The 20,410-nt window shown below is 40.9% G+C and overlaps 1 protein-coding gene and 1 non-coding gene across 2 annotated transcripts; both read right to left on the bottom strand.

Moving 5' to 3' along the window:
• Positions 1–768: 768 nt before the first annotated feature.
• Positions 769–20,048, bottom strand: LOC115462052 (oocyte zinc finger protein XlCOF6-like). The gene is made up of 2 exons (XM_030192101.1): positions 20,013–20,048; positions 769–3,686 (listed from the first exon to the last, which is right to left on the bottom strand). Exons 1-2 carry the CDS (start codon positions 20,044–20,046, stop codon positions 1,633–1,635), a joined length of 2,088 nt encoding a protein of 695 aa, XP_030047961.1. The 5' UTR covers positions 20,047–20,048; the 3' UTR covers positions 769–1,632.
• On the bottom strand, positions 12,215–12,383 carry LOC115460775. Its single transcript, XR_003940568.1, has one exon. It is a non-coding gene; the product is annotated as a U1 spliceosomal RNA (small nuclear RNA).
• Positions 20,049–20,410: the final 362 nt, after the last annotated feature.

Below are 20,410 nucleotides of genomic sequence, written 5' to 3'. Positions count from 1 at the left end.
CCCATGCATTTTATGACAAAAACCACTGACCATTTTAGTAGCTGCCCTCTGGACTGACTCCATCCTGTTTAGATCTTTCTGAAGGTCTCCAGACTTGTACACAATATTCTAAATGAGGTCTCACCAGAGTCTTATCCAGGGGCATCATCACCTCCAATGACCATACAATTCCATAAAATAGCATATCAGAAGACATTCATTAAAACGAGGTGAAAATAGGTAGGGAATTCCAGAGTGAAGGTGCGTTAATCCCCCTCCCCTAATTCCCCGGGAGGGATCTTAGGCTGCAAGGGCTAAACCTTCGGGGTGCTTCTCCCCGGATAAACTCTCAACAATTTCACAGGAAAACTCATAACGAACGTCACTCCAGTTTTTTTTAGAATTTCAAATGCTTTTATTAAAATCATATTACTGGAAGATTAAAAATAGAACAAGATGCCTCTCTAGCCCAACTAAAGGTAATGATTAGTTTTCCTGTGAGAAGAAGTTGAAAGCAGACAGCTGCAAGACCTTAAGCCTGACTACTGACATAGTTCATACAAACTTTTATACAGTTTCGCTTAGCATCAGCCTGTTTTTTTTTCTTTTTTTTTATTGAACTTTTTTTTTGAAAATAATATACAATCAAAGCTAAACAATCAGAGCATAGGCTAGACAATAGTAACACTATTCAATACATGGATATGGTCTCTCCCTTGATTTTAATGCCTGTTTGTGATTCGCTTGATGTAATACCAAGAGACCCTTACGACTAAACGTTTCCCCACATTTAGTACAAGGAAAAGGCTTTTCCCCAGTGTGATTTCGCTGGTGTTTTATTAGGCAATCCCGGCGTGTGATGCTTTTCTTGCATTCTGTGCAGGGAAATGGTCTTTCATTTTTGTGGTTTCATTTTCGGTGATGATGGTGATGTAGAAGGCCACTATTCCAGTGGGTGAGGTTTGGCTCTGAAGGATTCCATTGATAAGAAGGCAGTGCAAGGTGTTCAGCTGGCAATTTGTGGTGGTTATGTAGCAAAGAGCGACCTTCTGGAAATTGCATGGCTGGATTCAGGAGTGACCTTCCTAGTGAACGTGCTAAATGCCTTGGAGCGGCCTTCCTAGTGGTGACCAAAGCTGTCTTCATTTCCTTGTTTCATTCTGTCATGTTGCACAATACCCTACAGCCTTTCTTCTGTTCCCTCCTAGTGGCTGTAGAACTGGTCAGTAGATGCAACCTGCAAGTCTCAGCACTTCAAGATCACCTTTCAGGGTTTGTTGTTTGGGAAGGAGCGTGAAAAGCCGGTCAAGGACTTGGGAGAGTCCGGGCTTCAGAGCCTCCTTGAAGACAAGTCCTGCTCAGCAGCTAGATGCATGGAGAGCCAGTCCTGTGTGAAAAATTGGGAGGGGCAGTTCTACTCAGCGAGGTGCACCGCCTAGGACTCAAAAGAGACAGTCCTTTTGAGGAGCTAGGAGGACTATGGGACCTTCCTCCTTCTGTTGCTCTGCTGCAAACGTCTACAGCGAGGAGCAGTGAGCTCTGTCCAAAGGGGGGTAGGTGGGGTGTTCAGTCCATCTAACAGGTCTAGGCAACCTATCCAGTGTGAAACAATTGATGTTTTTTAAAATTGCTCTTTTGACTAAATCGTCTCCCTTACTCAGTACATTTGAATGGCTTCTCTCCTGTATGGGTTCTGAGATGGCAATTTAGTCCTGACTTGTGGGAAAATCTTTTATCACACTCAGTACATTGGAATGGTTTCTCTCCTGTGTGGATTCTGAGATGTTGATTTAGTCCTGACTGTTGGGAAAATCTTTTAAAACACTCAGTACATTGGAATGGTTTCTCTCCCGTATGGCACCTCTGGTGGTATTTTAGCTGTGATAGTACACAGAACATTTTATCACATTCAGTACATTGAAATCTCTTCCCCTTCAATGGCTCTTTGTGATTTGCTTGGTGTAATACTAAGAGATCTTTGCGACTAAACCTTTTCCCACATTCGGTACATGGAAAAGGTTTTTCCCCAGTGTGAGTTCGCAGGTGAATTATCAGGCAATGCCGGCGTGTGAAGCTCTTCTTGCATTCTGTGCAGGGAAATGGTCTTTCATTTTTGTGGCTTCTCTGATGTGTCCGTAGGGATTTTGCATGTTTGAAATTTTTCTCACATTCTGAGCACGAAAAGATTCTTTGGGTTGTTTTTCGATGGATTCTTTCTCCCGTGTGGATCCTCTGGTGCGATGTTAGACTACTCCTTCGTGTGAAGCTTTTATTGCATTCACTACATGGAAAGTGTTTTTCTTTCAGGTGAATTACCTGGTGCTGTCTTAGTGTACCTTTTGAGCTTAAACATTTTCCACATTCACTACATGGAAATGTTCTCTCACCTGTGTGGATATTCTGATGTAATCTTAGGCTATATTTCCATCTGAAACATTTCCCACATTCAGCACATTTAAAGGGTTTTTTTCCCATGTGGCTTCTATGATGATTCTTTAGCTGTGCTTTGAAAAGAAAACATTTCCCACATTCTGAGCACGAAAAGGTTCTTTGATGGATTCTCTCTCCCAGGTGGATCCTCTGGTGCGATATTAGACTACTCCTTCGTGTGAAGCTTTTATTGCATTCACTACAGGGGAAGTGTTTTTCTTTAAGGTGAATTACCTGGTGCTTTCTTAGTGAAGGTTTTGAGCTTAAACATTTCCCACATTCAGCACATTTAAATGGTTTTTCTCCCGTGTGGCTTCTATAATGATTCTCTAGCTGTCCTTTGAAAAGAAAACATTTCTCACATTCAGTGCATTGAAATGGTTTCTCACACTCAGTACATGGACAGCGTCTCTCTTGTGTGTGTGTTTTCAGGTGTTGAGTTAGGAGATTCTTATGATTGAAAAATTTGTCACACTCAGTACATGGAAAGCGTCTCTCTTGTGTGTGTGTTTTCAGGTGTTGTGTTAGGTGATCCTTACGATGGAAACATTTGTCACACTCAGTATATGGACAGCGTCTCTCTTGTGTGTGTGTTTTCAGGTGTTGTGTTAGATTATCTTTACGATAGAAACATTTGCCACACTCAGTACACGGAAAGCATCTCTCTTGTGTGTGTGTTTTCAGGTGTTGTATTAGGTGTTCCTTACGAATGAAACATTTGTCACACTCAGTACATGGAAAGCTTCTCTCTTGTGTGTGTGTTTTCAGGTGTCGTGTTAGGTGACCCTTACAATTGAAAGAGCTGTCACACTCATTACATGGAAAGCGTCTCTCTTGTGTGTGTGTTTTCAGGTGTTGTGTTAGGTGATCCTTACGATGGAAACATTTGTCACACTCAGTATATGGACAGCGTCTCTCTTGTGTGTGTGTTTTCAGGTGTCGTATTAGGTGATCCTTACGATTGAAACATTTGTCACACTCAGTACATGGAAAGCGTCTCTCTTGTGTGTGTGTTTTCAGGTGTCGTATTAGGCGTTCCTTACGATTGAAACATTTGTCACACTCAGTACATAGAAATCGTCTCTCTTCTGTGTGTGTTTTCAGATGTTGTGTTAGGTGATCCTTACGATGGAAACATTTGTCACACTCAGTATATGGACAGCGTCTCTCTTTTGTGTGTGTTTTCAGGTGTTGTGATAAGCGTTCCTCGTGTGTAAACGATTTCTCACGTTCTTCTCGCTTCTCCTCTCTCTCCTTTTCTTGTGTGATCTCGTCACCTAGTGGAGGTTGAGAAAGGCATTAATCATATATTCCTGACTGTAAAAATATTTCTGCATTTCTGATCCTATAATCACTGCTCTGAGATTATCAGACACTGATGCAGCCGCACATCTCGGATCAGTTGTGATTAATGTGACACTTTCCCAGTTACAATTAATTCAAAATAACACTATTAAGTTGCTTACGGGAGTTCATATTTCTTCTCTCATAACAGAATAATTTTATTTCTGTTTATTTATTTGGATTTATTTACCGCCTTCTTGAAGGAATTCACTCAAGGCCGATTACAGTAAGAATAGATCAAACAGCAGTAAAAATAGTCAAATAGCAATACAAAGTATGGCACAGTATACTACTTACTATGTCAACCCAATACGTAATAGAACATTTGAATAGACAGTGAAGGGTATAGAAAAGATGGAACCTACAGATAGGTAAGGGAAAGGGGACTTGATATACTGCCTTTCTGTGGTTTTTGCAACTGCATTGAAAGCAGTTTACATATATTCAGGTACTTATTTTGTACCAGGGGCAATGGAGGGTTAAGTGACTTGCCCAGAGTCACAAGGAGCTGCGGTGGGACTTGAACTCAGTTCCCGAGGATCAAAGTCCACTGCACTAACCACTGGGCTACTCCTCCACTCGAGGTAACACTCCAGGTAAGAGAGTAAGAGGAGTTGGAAAATATGGTGACTAATTTCAAGAAAGTTGCACATGAGGTCAGAGAGACGGTTAAATGTTATCTCAGCTAGGGTAGCAGTGGATGAACATGTCACTCAGCTACCGTAACAAATTTAAAAGAGGTTTTTTCTTTGTTTTCTTCTTGGGTACATTGCGATACCTTTATTAAAGAGGGGACCCTTCATACATTGATACATATCCTTTTAGTATTTCAATTAGACTATGGCAACTTTGTTTATGTGGGTATGACATCGGTTTATTTGCATCAGCAGCAGACCTTGCAGAATGTTGCCATACAAATGCAAATCAACTTGTGGATCCAATTTCTCCTACATAAGCACACAACTGTGGAACGTACAACCAAAAGAGGTGAAATCAACGCACGACCACCGAAACTTCTGGAAATAACTAAAAACCAACCTGTTCAAAAAGGCTTACCCCATCGACCCAACTTAAGTGCCTAAACTCCACAACACAACGAAACCAAAGCTTACACCTCATAGACCTACCAACAAGAAACGCAATCAAATCAACATGAACTTACCTAAATCTCCACCACCCAAGCTGCAAAGGTCTCAAATACAAATCAACTTATTCAAACTTCTTCTACTAACCTATAAATGTACTCACTCTGCTGCTCCCCAGTATCTCTCCACACTCGTCCATCCCTACACCCCTTCCCGTGCACTCCGCTCCATGGATAAATCCTTCTTATCTGTTCCCTTCTCCACTACTGCCAACTCCAGACTTCGCGCCTTCTGTCTCGCTGCACCCTACGCCTGGAATAAACTTCCTGAGCCCCTACGTCTTGCCCCATCCTTGGCCACCTTTAAATCTAGACTGAAAGCCCACCTCTTTAACATTGCTTTTGACTCGTAACCACTTGTAACCACTCGCCTCCACCTACCCTCCTCTCTTCCTTCCCGTTCACATTAATTGATTTGATTTGCTTACTTTATTTTTTTTTTTGTCTATTAGATTGTAAGCTCTTTGAGCAGGGACTGTCTTTCTTCTATGTTTGTGCAGCGCTGCGTACGCCTTGTAGTGCTATAGAAATGCTAAATAGTAGTAGTAGTAGTAATGATACCAAGATTTGTAACAGAGTGGACACCCAGGAGGGAGTGGAAATCATGAAAAATGATCTGCAGAAGCTAGAAGAATGGTCTAATGTTTGGCAATTAAAATTCAATGCAAAGAAATGCAAAGTGATGCACTTAGGGAATAGAAATCCACGGGAGACGTATGTGTTAGGTGGTGAGAGTCTGATACGTACAGACAGGGAGATGGATCTTGGGATGATAATATATGAGGATCTGAAGACGACAAAACAGTGTGACAAGGCGGTGGCCATAGTGTATAATTATGGTACAGCCAGAGACCCCCCCCCACTGGAATGGTGGAGGGCCCAGTCATAGAGCTCAGGCTATTACAGACCTTGGCTGAGTCAGAAATCTGATGGCTGACATAACTGGGAGCTTACTGGAAAAGTATGGCCTAGTTTGTAGCCCGGATTGAGGCTTAAAAGTTAAGTTAATAGATATGGAAACAAAATGGAGGATTTCAACACAAAATGGAAGCCCGTATCTGTTACAAAGTGGAATTTTCTCTAATGTAAGTTAGAAAAACAAGTTGAGCAATGAGTGAGTCATGCCAGGTGCAGAGAAAATAGGGAACTAGCTGTCCAAGAGAGGAGGGAGACTTTCCTGTGAGCAGGGTCTTGCTTAAGATTTGTGATCAAGCGAGCTAAAGATAAAACCATGTTAGCAAGATAGAAGCTACTCATGAGCATGAGCCAATCAGTGACAACCATGACATTAGCATAGATCCAATCAGGTATATCTACTGTCATATTACCCATATCCTGAGGGCACCTATAAAATTCAGGGTAGTTCCTGGTTTAAGTTAGAGAGAAAAGGGTTGCCACTCTCTCTCCAAGGGAAACCAATGTGTCCAGCAGAATTAACAAATTACCTAATTGCTTTCCCTTGTAAAACCTCTAATTGGTAAAAGAAATTATAAAAGATTAGCAAATAATTAACCCCTGTTTGCAACGTATTATATTCCTATAATTAATTGATTGTACATGCTTGTTGTCAATCACTGATTTGATTTATACCTTGGCAAATAAACTCCTCATTCCAAATGATGATTTGTGGGCTTCACTTAATGATGAAAGGCAGTAAGTATAAACGCTTTTGCTGTATCAGGCTATCATTCGCTGCATTGTATAACTTGTAACCTAAATCCAGTTTGTCATAAGGCTGGTATCTATTCCTTGCCAGTGCTGAGAGGCGGACTAATGCGGGTCCCTTAGACCTAACGTCTTTCTCAGTGGCAATTCCTCTTAGAACTTCACAACTCCCTGATTACCCCAGTACTAATGCTATTTGGAGATGGAGTCAGATTAAGGTCACTCTAGCCTTCTTGGGGGGGCTTGGGACCCCTCAATTCTCAACATTGGTGACCCTCCGTTCGATTTGAACACGCCACCCGAATTTTTGTCAAAGTGGGGGTTGATTATAGCTCTTGACTAAAATTCTGTTGTTTTATCTTCCATTTCCTGCTTCACATTTAAAACTGCATAGTAAGTCTTGCTTCCTTATCTTTCTGTTACTGCCAGGCTCTATGGGCACTCTTTCCCCCCCCCCCCTTTTTCCTTCCTGTCATACAGCTTTATACTTGATAAACCACACTTATTTCTATGCCTGCCTGCTTTGGAAACCCCAGTCTGAAACTTTCATGATATTATAAATCTCTGCTTGAGAAGTCCCGGTCTGTATTCCGTCTCTGTTCCCCGTAGTCACTTTAGCTGCACTTAAACTGCTGTTTTATTTTTGCTTTCTAAAACTGTTTCTGAGACTTTCAGAATTAAGATTTGGCAATCTATTCTGTTGCCCGGTTTCGTTACAACTCAGAAACAGATTTTTTTTTTATGCTGCAAGAGATAGCTTGGTAGATCTTATCGTATTCCACAATGTGGTTATAATAGAGGAGTTCTCAATACTAAATCTTATCTCTATTTCTCCTGCGTAGTTTTTTTGATACTTCCTGAGAGATTTTTCTGTCCCTCCACTCTCTATACCCCCTCCCCTCCTGTTGGAGACTGTAAGTTTCTCTGTTTTCAGTACTAACTTTACTTTAAAGTTTTTTTTTCCAAAGCTGCTTCCAACATTCACTTATTGAACTTTCCCGTACTGCCAGTTATATTTCTTTTTTGTCTAAACATTATTTTGGGTATATTAAACTTGCTGCGACATTTTTTTCACTTCCCTTTTCTCTGTAGAAACTGTTTCTAAGATGTTCATTATTGCTTGGCAACAGTTTCCGCTGCTTGTTTCCTGTTTCACTGACTCAGAATCTATTGGCAGTCTGCCATTTCTCTTTGAGACTTCAATGCTAGAATAGCAATACTCACTATTGTATTTAGATTTGTTGCTAAGCTGCAAAGTTTTTTTCTTTCCTTATCTTTCCTAAATAGTTTTCTTCTTTTACTACAGGTATAACTGCATGAATGAATTTATTTGTACTGTTTGCCCTTGCATTGCAGGCTTTCTTACTGTCAGCTGTTCCGTTTTAATGCTTTTGAGTTTCCTTTTCGTGGTTTCTTGAATGGAAAAATATATTGTTTAGTGAATGATGAACGTGGAATTTTTCACATTTTTTTTTTTTTGATTTGTTCTGGCTAATGTGTTCCAACTAATGGCTCTTTTATGGTTGTACCTTTCCTGATGAGCTTACATTTGTTTTGTTTTACTTTAAAATATTTATTTCCTTTTTATTTCTTTCTGTTTTTACCACCTCTAAAGTAGGTTTTAGGGGCTCTTCCCTGGGATATGCTATTCTTTTATTATTTTCTTTTCTCCCTGTGTCACGCTATAACCATTGGCTTTGATATCGATGCCTGGGGCTTACACCCATGGGAGGATCTGAGACCCTTCAATGGATGACGGTATCTCAATTATTAGATTTTGAGCAGAATTTCCATTCCATTTTTGGAGTGGCCTGCTAGTCTTGGATTATTGCCCGCACATGAGTTACCTAGTACAGATGCGCGCTGGAACAATAAAGAGACGTCTAACGTTTTAAGTTGCAAGTTTGGACTAGTTGACGAGGGCCTTTTTCATATTTATGAACGGTTAGTTGCAATGTGGGACGCTTCCTAACCATAAAATTTTTAGTACGGATAGTTGCAATGTGGGACGCTTCCTAGCCACAAAAATTTTTGAATGCTTTGTTGTAACCGAGACGCTTCCAAAGCTTTGAAGGCCCATTGGGGTGATTAGTTGTAACTGGGACGCTTCCTAATCAGCGAAAACCCATTGGACCGCTGCTCTTCGATTCATGAGACCTTATTCGCGGGTCTTTTGGGTTCTTTTGGGAGTCGTGGCACTGTCCCTTTTTGGGGGCTCTATCATGGGTTGGAACCCGTGGCCAATAGCAACCGCGACGATTCTTGGCAGGCTGTAGAAACAGAGTTCATTCCTGCCTTTAGAAGCACACTCTGGAGAGTAGTATGCATTGATTGGGGATAGAGTAGTATATATAATAGCTGACACTGATTACTCTTGCACACTTTACTGCTCTTTAACTTTCATTTGTCTGTCAATTTAACCTGCGGCAAAAGCGTTGAGCTTTCCGCCAATTAGTAATTTTTATTTTTGGGTCCCTATGTTGGAGTACATTAATAGATGCGTGAGTATGATTGTGTTATGTCTCTGCATGTTCTATCAGGATAATCATTCGATGTTTTGTTAGCACATTCTCATTTCTAGGTCTCCTTGTTATCCCTGAAGCTGCCTTTTGAACCACTGACCTTGTACCAGATTCTAGGTCTGGTCAATATATATATTATTACTCTAGTTCATTTTTCTATAGCATGTTACAGATCTGAAACTTATTTGTAGACCACTTGCTCACTAGATCCCATTATTATACATATTGGGTGAGGTTGTTCACTACCCATTATATCATATCTTCCTCTCCGCACCCAACACCAGATACTGGTGATCTAACATCTATTCAGATCTCTGGTAAGGACTTTCCGAAACAGACCTTTCTATTTTGCGGTTGACATCCCTATGCCACCAAGAGTTCGGAAGGGCATAGTGATCCCGCCAACTATCCTCTTTCTCAATTGATTTTCTGCGCTGGAGATTAAGTTGCACGAATCGTGAGTATATTTTCATTTATTATATGTGTTACTATTAAGCTTGCCGTTATATACTGTCATAGCCTGTTGGATTAGCTTTAATTTAAATGTTTTATTTTACCAAATTTAGGATTAAGATTTTGTCCTCAGTACACAGGGACACCTCTGTATGTGGGACAATAACTGTGTCTGTGTATGAGTGTGGTTTTCCTTTTCTGTTAGTGTGCTGTGACTTGTGATTGACTACTGGAATATTTATTTTTATGTTTTTTGTTTTGAAACCCTAAACAATTCCTTAACCGTGCACAATTCCAATGATTGGTTTTAAACTACATTTAGAAATATCTCGCTTCCTCTTCTGAACTTTAAGTTTTCTACGTATCAGGATTAGGTTACAGTTTTAATTTTACGTCTGTATGTCTGTATGTTTCTGTGTGTCCTGTCATAAATAGCATAAACTAAACCACCTAGTTATTAAGGAATCATTTCTTTTAAATTAGTGCTTTAAGGTTACTCTGCGAGATTGCCTATCAACTGCAGTGGTAGTAAATCTCAAAGGAGTGTTTTTTCCAGGATTGTATATTATTTCATTTAAGCAATGTTTGTTTGATTTGTGACGTGATGTTAAATACCTGATTGTTTTTGACTTCTGGTAAATTGCTTTCACTAGAAATGCAAGCACTTTTTAGTTTTAATTTTATAGGTGTGTGTCCGCGTATGTGTTCATTGAAAATTGCTTAATTATTCCAGATATTTACTATGAAAGGTTCTATATTATATGCCATCTAAAACACTGTTTATTTGTGCCGTTGTTTAAAATAACTAGTGCTGATGTTCACTTCCTGGTTCTCTATTGGGGATGTGTTCCGTAAGAATGAATTAACTGTTTTAATTTTTCTTTTCACGTCTTATCTAGTACTTTCAAACTTCCTTCCCTGCCTCTTAAAGATTTATAGTTTTAAGATATATTATTGTATAGAGTTCCAGCATTTTTGGTTCTCGATAGGGTTTAGAGATTAACCCTTGCATAACATAACTAACTGGTAAATCAGAACTAAAGTAATTCAGGTTGCTATTATTTCAGAGCTATGTTCAGATAAGACTGGTTACAATTGCCAGTTTCCTCTTCATTGAGAACCGTATCTCTGGAAGCAGATAAAGTAATAACCTTCTTGTCCTCCTTTTCCTCTCCTGAAGTATTAATTCTATTACACCAGCATGAAGTATTAATATGAAAACTTCAACTTACAGTTTTTGTTTGATGTATAGCCCTATTTTCAGTCACCATAATATCCAATGCTTGCAGTGAGCAGTAAACTCAAATTAGACACAGGAAGCACCGTTATTTCGTGATTTCCTTAGGACCGAATGACAGAGATTAACCCTTGTAGTTCTTATTTTCTCTTAAGTTCATTTTTGCAAAAGCTTTGAACTCAGTATATGATACAGGAATTCATTACGTGTTTCAGATTTTTAATGACTAGATGGGTTATTCTATGATTCTGTGTTATCCTTGCTACTCTTTGTTTAGAATTCAATTTACAACGTAAGCTTACAAGCTGTTCCATTTATCATATGAACATAGCCTACTGGTCAATTTGTGCATTTATTGCATTAATAAAAATTGTTATTATATCTTTGATTTTTTGAATTTTACTATAATGTTTTAAGAAATCCTCCTACTTGTCTCCTGCTTATGAGGCGGCTCCTCCTCTGTATTTAAAATATACTCTAAATTGTAAATTGATTCCTGGGAATATATAAGCTTATTTTAGCTATCCCTCTGAATGTGAATCTTGATATGCTGTCATAATTTAGGGCCCAAATTGTGAAAGCATAGAAAGGATCAGTTTAAAATTTAATATAATTTTTATTTTCCAAATTGGTTCTGAACTGTTACAGAGGACTATAGGTTATTGTCCTTCTCATTCGACCTATTTAAACCTTGTAAAGGTCACGTGAGGAGCCCTCATAGAAATATATAGTTTTTACATTTCTGATATTGGCTTTTCTCTATCTCTCTAAATATCATATTAAAGGCTGCATTTTCCTGGAGCAGACTCTGACCACAATGTTTCCTCAGACTCTACTGACTTCCTGTGCCAGCAAAATCTTATCTACAGAAAAAAATTGTTTTCTACTTGTAACTTGTGATTTTCTATATTGAGACTATGCTCCACCTACTGGTGCCCCAAGGAACTGACAATGCATTCTTTGATTTTTCTTTCTAATGGTGCTGTGCTGAGATTTGACTACTAGATATTACTTCTTATATCAGCTCTATTTATTAAGTCCTGTAGGTTGAGTGAAGACTGCTAATCCAAATCCTGACCTACCGCCTCTATTCCAGTTTGGTACTTCTGCTGCCACTGAACTCTGGCATGAAAAAAAGGCGCCACCTCCTGCAATGAGAATTTTCTTTTGTCCAAATGATGTCATTAATTTAGACCTTCTTGGTTATGCTCTTAAATATTCTGCTGTATTAAATATTTTTGCAGGCTCATCTTTTCCAGAACCTACATGTCACTTTACGTATGAGCTCTCTATTACAACAGACAGCAACCGTGATTCCAGAAGATACTTCCATCATCTGGACTAGTTATGAGTTTTAAATCTCTGCACATTAGTCTTCTGCTTTGACTATGACTATTTCCTAAGCTACCCTTCTTTCTGAATCATCTAACTTGTAAGTCCTGCTGGCCTCCTGCAGCTGAGGGCCCAACCCTACCAGAAATTATGCAGTCGAGTTTCCCGCATGTGGGGAAATCGCAGGGGTCAGCAAAGCCTGAGTGCAATGGCCGTGCCTCACCCTGGGAGCGCCACCTTCTGGATCATGGACTAATCTCCCCTGCCAGGTAAGTGAAGATTCCATATCTACTGGCGATAGATTGCAACGCATTGCCTGTGCCTTTTGACTATTTTTGTGCACCACATTCCTTACCCTCCATACATCTATAACTTGAACAATCAACATCATCTCTAAATTTTAATTGTTTTTTTTCCTACCCTTTTCTTTTGTTCCATATAGTTACCTATTGTTATTTGATCTTCTGTTAGTAGTAATTACCAATCTGTCTTGCACATTATGCAAGCCAGAAGTGGGGATATATTATGCAAATCCCAATTCCTAGTATTAAGAAGGTTGCAGTTGAAGCTCTGATCCCTACCAATCAGGAGATATAATTTCATATATACTATTGCTATTTATGTAAATTGGCTTTTCATTATTGAACCCTTATGGTTTCGCTTTTGCTTTTGCACTTAATTAGCACTGTTTTCTCCATGTTTACATTGTCTTTCATGTCTCTTGACATCTATATATTATGCCCACCAAGATATAGCAATGTATCATTTAGGCATACAGTTATTTTGCTTATTCCTTTGCCAGCCTCTGACTCTTGATGGACTGATTATGATGGTGCATGCCTAGAATAAAGACATGGCAAGATCCAAGTTTGTACACCACAAGTACGTCTTCAAGATCTATCCAGGCCCAAATGATGTTAGATCCCCCAAGGTTGTGGCAATAATCTTTACACCTTGCAAACTACTGGACCACAAGTCTTGGGTCCATGGGAAAGATATACGGGTTTACTCAGCCGTAGAACCAGATGTTACCAGCCTAACCATCTCAAGACCGGCCACTTCCTTCAGCAGGCCAGCCTGAAAACCCAGCCCTGTTAGATCTTCCAGATCTCCGTCCAGATTCTTCAGCGCTTCCACCGCCTCAACCATGATCGATGAAAGAGAATTCAGAACTGATACTTAATTTGAGAATTACTGTTGCTGTTTATGGACATTATAGATTCATATTTTGTTTTATTTTCAGTTTAGCAGTAATCCTGTCTATATATTGAAAAGGTTTTATTTTTATTTTCCTAATATTTCCTGTATTGTTCTAATTGTTTTTCTAAGAGTTTCCCCGTTATTTCTGTTTATGTAATTTAAATTGAAGTTGATATTGCTCAGATACAAGGGTAATATCAAACCCTAATACTGGCTATGATATCATAATGTAGGTGTAAACCCTGTTAGTATCAACCAGTTATGCAATTGTTTAACTTTGGTGTAGGCTTACTTAAGCTGCATGTCTTTCTGTAGGTTTGACTAAGCTCCAAGTGGGGTAACGGATATATAAAATGCTTCCCATACTTCCAGGTCATTATGCATATGTCAAGATCCATGCATGACCTTTGTTAATATAAATTTTCCTAGGATTGACCCTTTTTGCTGTATGAGGCAACCCCATACTTGCTATCCACTTTTTAGTGCTCATGATTGGATGCCAATGATGAGTAATAGTAAGGTCCAGGAATTCCGACCTGTTTAAGGATTCTGAATACCTACAACCTTAAACAGCCTGCAAACAGAGTACTAACCATATATTTGTTGAGCCCATAACAATGCTTAATCGAAACCACTGTTCCTTCTCAAGACCACTGAGATAGATACATTAGATTATCTCCCCATGCACTATGCTATAGATACAATAGAAGCCATAGAAAGACCTGAAAGTGTTTATTGGTACGATCCACCTGAAATTGTTATTACCCACATACCGATACTTCATGAGATTTTGTAGATGAACTCATGGATTTGTCCCATTCATAAAACCTCCCTCACTACAGGTTTGAGTAAGTCTCAAGAGAGATGACATCAGGATTAAGGCCCAAGGGGTTGGGTAATATAACGAGAATTCCATATGCCCCAAATAATATATCACCTGAGAATGAAGTTTCCTATCTTGCACCATACCTTCTAGCAATTTGTAAGACCAAAACTCACCCTCTCGTTTGATAGTTTGCCACCCTCTGGAATGGATGATGACGAGCTTGACGAGCTTTGTGTCACCCCTCCTCAGAGGGGGTGACAAGTGGGGAATGTATAATTATGGTACAGCCAGAGACCCCCCCCCCACTAGAATGGTGGAGGGCCCAGTCATAGAGCTCAGGCTATTACAGACCTTGGCTGAGTCAGAAATCTGATGGCTGACATAACTGGGAGCTTACTGGAAAAGTATGGCCTAGTTTGTAGCCCGGATTGAGGCTTAAAAATTAAGTTAATAGATATGGAAACAAAATGGAGGATTTCAACACAAAATGGAAGCCCGTATCTGTTACAAAGTGGAATTTTCTCTAATGTAAGTTAGAAAAACAAGTTGAGCAATGAGTGAGTCATGCCAGGTGCAGAGAAAATAGGGAACTAGCTGTCCAAGAGAGGAGGGAGACTTTCCTGTGAGCAGGGTCTTGCTTAAGATTTGTGATCAAGCGAGCTAAAGATAAAACCATGTTAGCAAGATAGAAGCTACTCATGAGCATGAGCCAATCAGTGACAACCATGACATTAGCATAGATCCAATCAGGTATATCTACTGTCATATTACCCATATCCTGAGGGCACCTATAAAATTCAGGGTAGTTCCTGGTTTGAGTTAGAGAGAAAAGGGTTGCCACTCTCTCTCCAAGGGAAACCAATGTGTCCAGCAGAATTAACAAATTACCTAATTGCTTTCCCTTGTAAAACCTCTAATTGGTAAAAGAAATTATAAAAGATTAGCAAATAATTAACCCCTGTTTGCAACGTATTATATTCCTATAATTAATTGATTGTACATGCTTGTTGTCAATCACTGATTTGATTTATACCTTGGCAAATAAACTCCTCATTCCAAATGATGATTTGTGGGCTTCACTTAATGATGAAAGGCAGTAAGTATAAACGCTTTTGCTGTATCAGGCTATCATTCGCTGCATTGTATAACTTGTAACCTAAATCCAGTTTGTCATAAGGCTGGTATCTATTCCTTGCCAGTGCTGAGAGGCGGACTAATGCGGGTCCCTTAGACCTAACGTCTTTCTCAGTGGCAATTCCTCTTAGAACTTCACAACTCCCTGATTACCCCAGTACTAATGCTATTTGGAGATGGAGTCAGATTAAGGTCACTCTAGCCTTCTTGGGGGGGCTTGGGACCCCTCAATTCTCAACAATAGCCAGAAGGATGCTAGGCTGTATAGAGGTGTGAAAGCAGAAGAAAGGAGGTGTTGATGTCCCTATACAAGTCCTTGGTGAGGCCCCACCTGGAGTATTGTGTTCAGTTTTGGAGGCTGTATCTTGCTAAGGATGTAAAAAGAATTGAAGCAGTGCAAAAAAAAAGTTACAAAAATGGTATGGGATTTGCGTTACAAGACGTATGAGGAGAGACTTGCTGAACTGAACATGTATACCCTGGAGGACAGGAGAAACGGGTGATATGATACAGACGTTCAAATATTTGAATGGTACTAATCCACAAAGGAACCTTTTCCGGAGATGGGAAGGCAGTAGAACGAGAGGACATGAAATGAGATTGAAGGGGGGCAGACTCAAGAAAAATGTCAGGAAGTATTTTTTCACAGAGAGAGTGGTGAATACTTGGAATGCTGTCCCGCGAGAGGTGGTGGAGATGAAAACGGTAACGGAATTCAAACATGCGTGGGATAAACATAAAGGAATCCTATTCAGAAGGAAGGGATCCTCAGAAGCTTAGCAGAGATTGGGTGGCAGCACCGGTGGTGGGAGGCGGGGCTATTGGTTGGGAGACGGGGCTAGTGATTGGCAGACTTCTACGGTCTGTGCCCTGAAAATGGCAGATACAAATCAAGTAAATGAATACCCAGAGCTGTTAAGGATATCATAAAATTAAATTCAACTCAAACCACAGTGATATCCACAAGAATATGATTGTAACCAAATACACTTTCTAAGTAGGAGGAAAAAGCCTCAAATGTATAGGGCAGTGATGGCGAACCTATGGCACGCGTGCCAGAGAGGGCACGCAGAGCCCTCTCCCTTGGCACGCGCGCCATCGCCATCACTGGTCCGCCCACTCTCCCTCCCAGTTCGACCTTCCTCCCGCCCTCCCTCCAACCCAACGAGCAACAGGCCCCCCGCCCGCCGGCCCGCCCGTCCTCCCTCCCAGCACCAGCAACCCCCTCCTCCTAAAATTTAAAAAGCGTACCTCCTCGGAGTCGGGGTTAAGGCGGTTATTGCGAGCACAGAAGCTTTTTGTAGGAGGGTTTTTTTGCCCGTGATGATTCAGTGGATCTCCTTTGAGTTGTAAATTTCAACAACAGAGCTCTCCCTATACATTTGAGGCTTTTTCCTCCTATGTAGAAAGTGTATTTGGTTACGATCATATTCTTGTGGATCTCACTGTGGTTTGAGATACAAATCAAGGTCAGGAGTACACATAAAGTAGCACATATGAGTTTATCTTGTTAGGCAGACTGGATGGACCGTACAGGTCTGTCTCTGCCGTCATCTACTATGTTACTATCCAGCTCATTTTCGAAAGTGATCGCCGGCCATCTTTCGACACAAATCGGGAGATGGCCGGCGATCTCCTGAAACCGGCCAAATCGGTATAATCGAAAGCCGATTTTGGCCGGATTCAACTGCTTTCCGTCACGGAGCCAGCAATACATCAAGGGGGCATGTCAGTAGGGTAGTGAAGGCGGGACGGGGGCGTGCTCACGAGATGGCCAGCTTTGCATGATAATGGAAAGAAAAAAGCCAGGCTTGACGAGCATTTCGCCGCCTTTACTTGGTCCCTTTTTACTCAGGACCAAGCTTCAAAAAGGAGCCCCAACTGACCAAATGACCACTGGAGGGAATCGGGAATCACCTCCCCTTACTCCCCCAGTGGTCACCAACCTCCTCCCACCCAAAACAAAAACCCCCCATTTTTTTTCCAGTCTTAATGCCAGCCTCAAATGTCATATCCAGCTCCCTGATAGCAGTATGCAAGTCCCTGGAGCAGTTTTTAGTGGGTGCTGTGCACTTCAGGCAGGTGGACCCATGCCCTTACCCCCCCTACCTGTTACACTTGTGGTGGTAAATGGGAGCCCTCCAAAACCCACCCAAAACCCACTGTACCCACATGTAGGTGCCCCCCTTCACCCCTTAGGGCTATGGTAATGGTGTAGAGTTGTGGGGAGTGGGGTTTGCAAAGAAAAGTGCTAGTGAACTAACCAACTACAGGCCAGTAGCATCCATTCCCTTAATAACCAAACTAATGGAAGGGATGGTGACCAAACAACTCACAAACTATTTAAACAAATTCTCAATACTACACGATTCCCAGTCAGGATTTCGGTCTAACCACAGAACTGAAACAGTACTAGTTACTCTCATGACTTAATTCAAACAAATGATTGAAACTGGCAAGAACATACTACTTCTTCAATTTGACATGTCGAGCGCCTTCGACATGGTTGATCATGGAATACTATTACATATCCTCGAGTACTTTGGAATTGGAGGCAATGTTCTCAATTGGTTCAAGGGGTTCCTAACCACACGATCATACCAAGTGACATCTAATTCGACTATATCAGCCACATGGATACCTGAATGCGGAGTTCCATAGGGATCCCCCCTCTCACCGACCTTATTCAACTTAATGATGATACCCTTGGCCAAACTACTATCAAACCAAAACCTCAACCCATACATATACACAGACGACGTAACGATCTACATCCCATTTAAACAAGATTTAAAGGAAATTTCCAATGACATCAACCAAAGTCTACATATCATGCATTCATGGGCGGATGCATTTCAACTGAAACTCAATGCAGAAAAAACCCAATGCCTAATACTCACCTCTCAACGTAACACGAACAAATTCACCACCATTAACACACCAAAACTGAATCTTCCAATTTCAGACATCCTAAAAATTCTTGGAGTTACCATTGATCGACACCTAATACTTGAGAGTCACGCGAAAAACACAACCAAGAAGATGTTCCACTCAATGTGGAAATTTAAAAAAGTAAGACCTTTTTTCCCAAGGACCGTCTTCCGTAACCTGGTACAATCAATGGTACTCAGTCATCTAGACTACTGCAACGCACTCTACGCTGGCTGCAAAGAGCAAATAATCAGGAAACTTCAGACAGCCCAGAACACTGCAGCTAGACTCATATTCGGTAAATCAAAATATGAAAGTGCTAAACCCCTAGGAGAAAAGCTACACTGGCTCCCACTTAAAGAACGCATCACGTTCAAAATATGTACTCTAGTTCACAAAATCATTCACGGAGATGCCCCAGCCTACATGTCAGACCTGATAGACCTACCACCCAGGAATGCTAAAAAATCATCCCGCACATTCCTTAATCTTCACTTCCCCAACTGTAAAGGTCTAAAATACAAACTAATGCATGCGTCTACCTTTTCCTACTTGAGCACACAATTCTGGAACGCGCTGCCACGCAACTTAAAAATGATCTGTGAACTAACTGACTTCTGCAAACTACTGAAGACCCATCTCTTTAACAAGGCATACCACAAAGATCAACAAATGTGAACTCCTCCACATATATCCAGAATTGTCTTATAATACTTGCTTGTTATACTATTATCATGCTTTATCATTACCATGTTACCCAAGATCCTTCTGTAACACTAAATGTCTATTTTCTTATATGTTTCCACCATTCATGATGTATTGTAAGCCACATTGAGCCTGCAAAGAGGTGGGAAACTGTGGGATACAAATGCAATAAATAAATACAACCAAGGTAAGGTAATGGAGCTATGCACCTGGGAGCTATTTTTATTTAAAATTTTTAGAAGTGCCCCCTAGGGTGCCTGGTTGGTGTCCTGGCATGTGAGGGGGGCCAGTGCACTACAAATGCTGGCTCCTCCCACGGCCAAATGCCTTAGATTTGGCCGGGTTTTTGATCACCGGCATTATTTTCCATTATGGCTGAAAATCGATGCCGGCCATCTGAAATCCGGCGAGCTCTGACATTTGGCCGGGACCAACCGTATTATGGCCGACCTTCTTTTTCAAAAATATGGTTGGCTCCGCCCACTTACAGCGCTGGCCCCGGAGATGGCTGCCCATGGAGATGGCCGGTGCTATTTGATTATGCCCCTCTATGTAAGTACAGTCATGGGCTGGGCTGAACTGACACCAGATATGCAATGTCGTGGCATGTGTGGCTCCAGGCATTCAATATCTGGCCATCAGTGATCACCCAGAAGCACTGACCAATATTTTTTTTTTGTTACATTTGTACCCCACGCTTTCCCACTCATAGCAGGTTCAATGCGGCTTACATATTATATACAGGTACTTATTTGTACCTGGGGCAATGGAGGGTTAAGTGACTTGCCCAGAGTCACAAGGAGCTGCCTGTGTCTGAAGTGGGAATCGAACTCAGTTCCTCAGTTCCCCAGGACCAAAGTCAACCACCCTAACCACTAGATCACTCCTCCACTCCACTATTAAGACCAGCACCTGACTAACCTTAGCAAATAAAGTTAAGACAGACTTTTTGCTGCCTGCCTGTCTGCCTCTAAACTAACCGGTTGGATATTAGACCTAAATGTGTATACAGACTGTTGTGTGATTTCATTTTCAGGAAGTGTCCTCACTTTGGAACCATAAGAAATCAGCCCCTCTGTCTTCTAAAAATGCAGATAATGCAATCCTTACCTAGAGACATCAGGATCTCATAATTCTCCTTCATCACCTCCCTGTGAAGCTCCTTCTGCCCTTCATCTAAATACTCCCACTCCTCCTGGGAGAAAGAGACAGTGATGTCTTCAAACGTCACCCGCATCTGAAACACAAACCAAGAAGTACACTCAGGGACACAGGGAGGTACTCAGAATGAATTAGATTCCAGATGGATTTATTCTCCTAACATATCAACATGGAAGAAGGGAGTCCAGGATCCTTCTCTTCCAGGACTTGTTCCTGTTTGAAAAATGATACCAGCAGAAGACTACATAAAAACATAAAAATTATCCTTCAAGATCCGTCTAGCCCAGTATCCTGTTTCCAACAATGGCTAATCCTGGTCAAATGTACCTGGAAGGATCCTAAAAAGT

This window comes from Microcaecilia unicolor, chromosome 1 (assembly GCF_901765095.1).
Source record: "Microcaecilia unicolor chromosome 1, aMicUni1.1, whole genome shotgun sequence".
In the NCBI taxonomy this organism is placed as follows: Eukaryota; Metazoa; Chordata; class Amphibia; order Gymnophiona; family Siphonopidae; genus Microcaecilia; species Microcaecilia unicolor.
The sequence above is the reverse complement of the archived record's forward strand: the minus strand, read 5'-3'. Positions and strand labels throughout refer to the sequence as shown.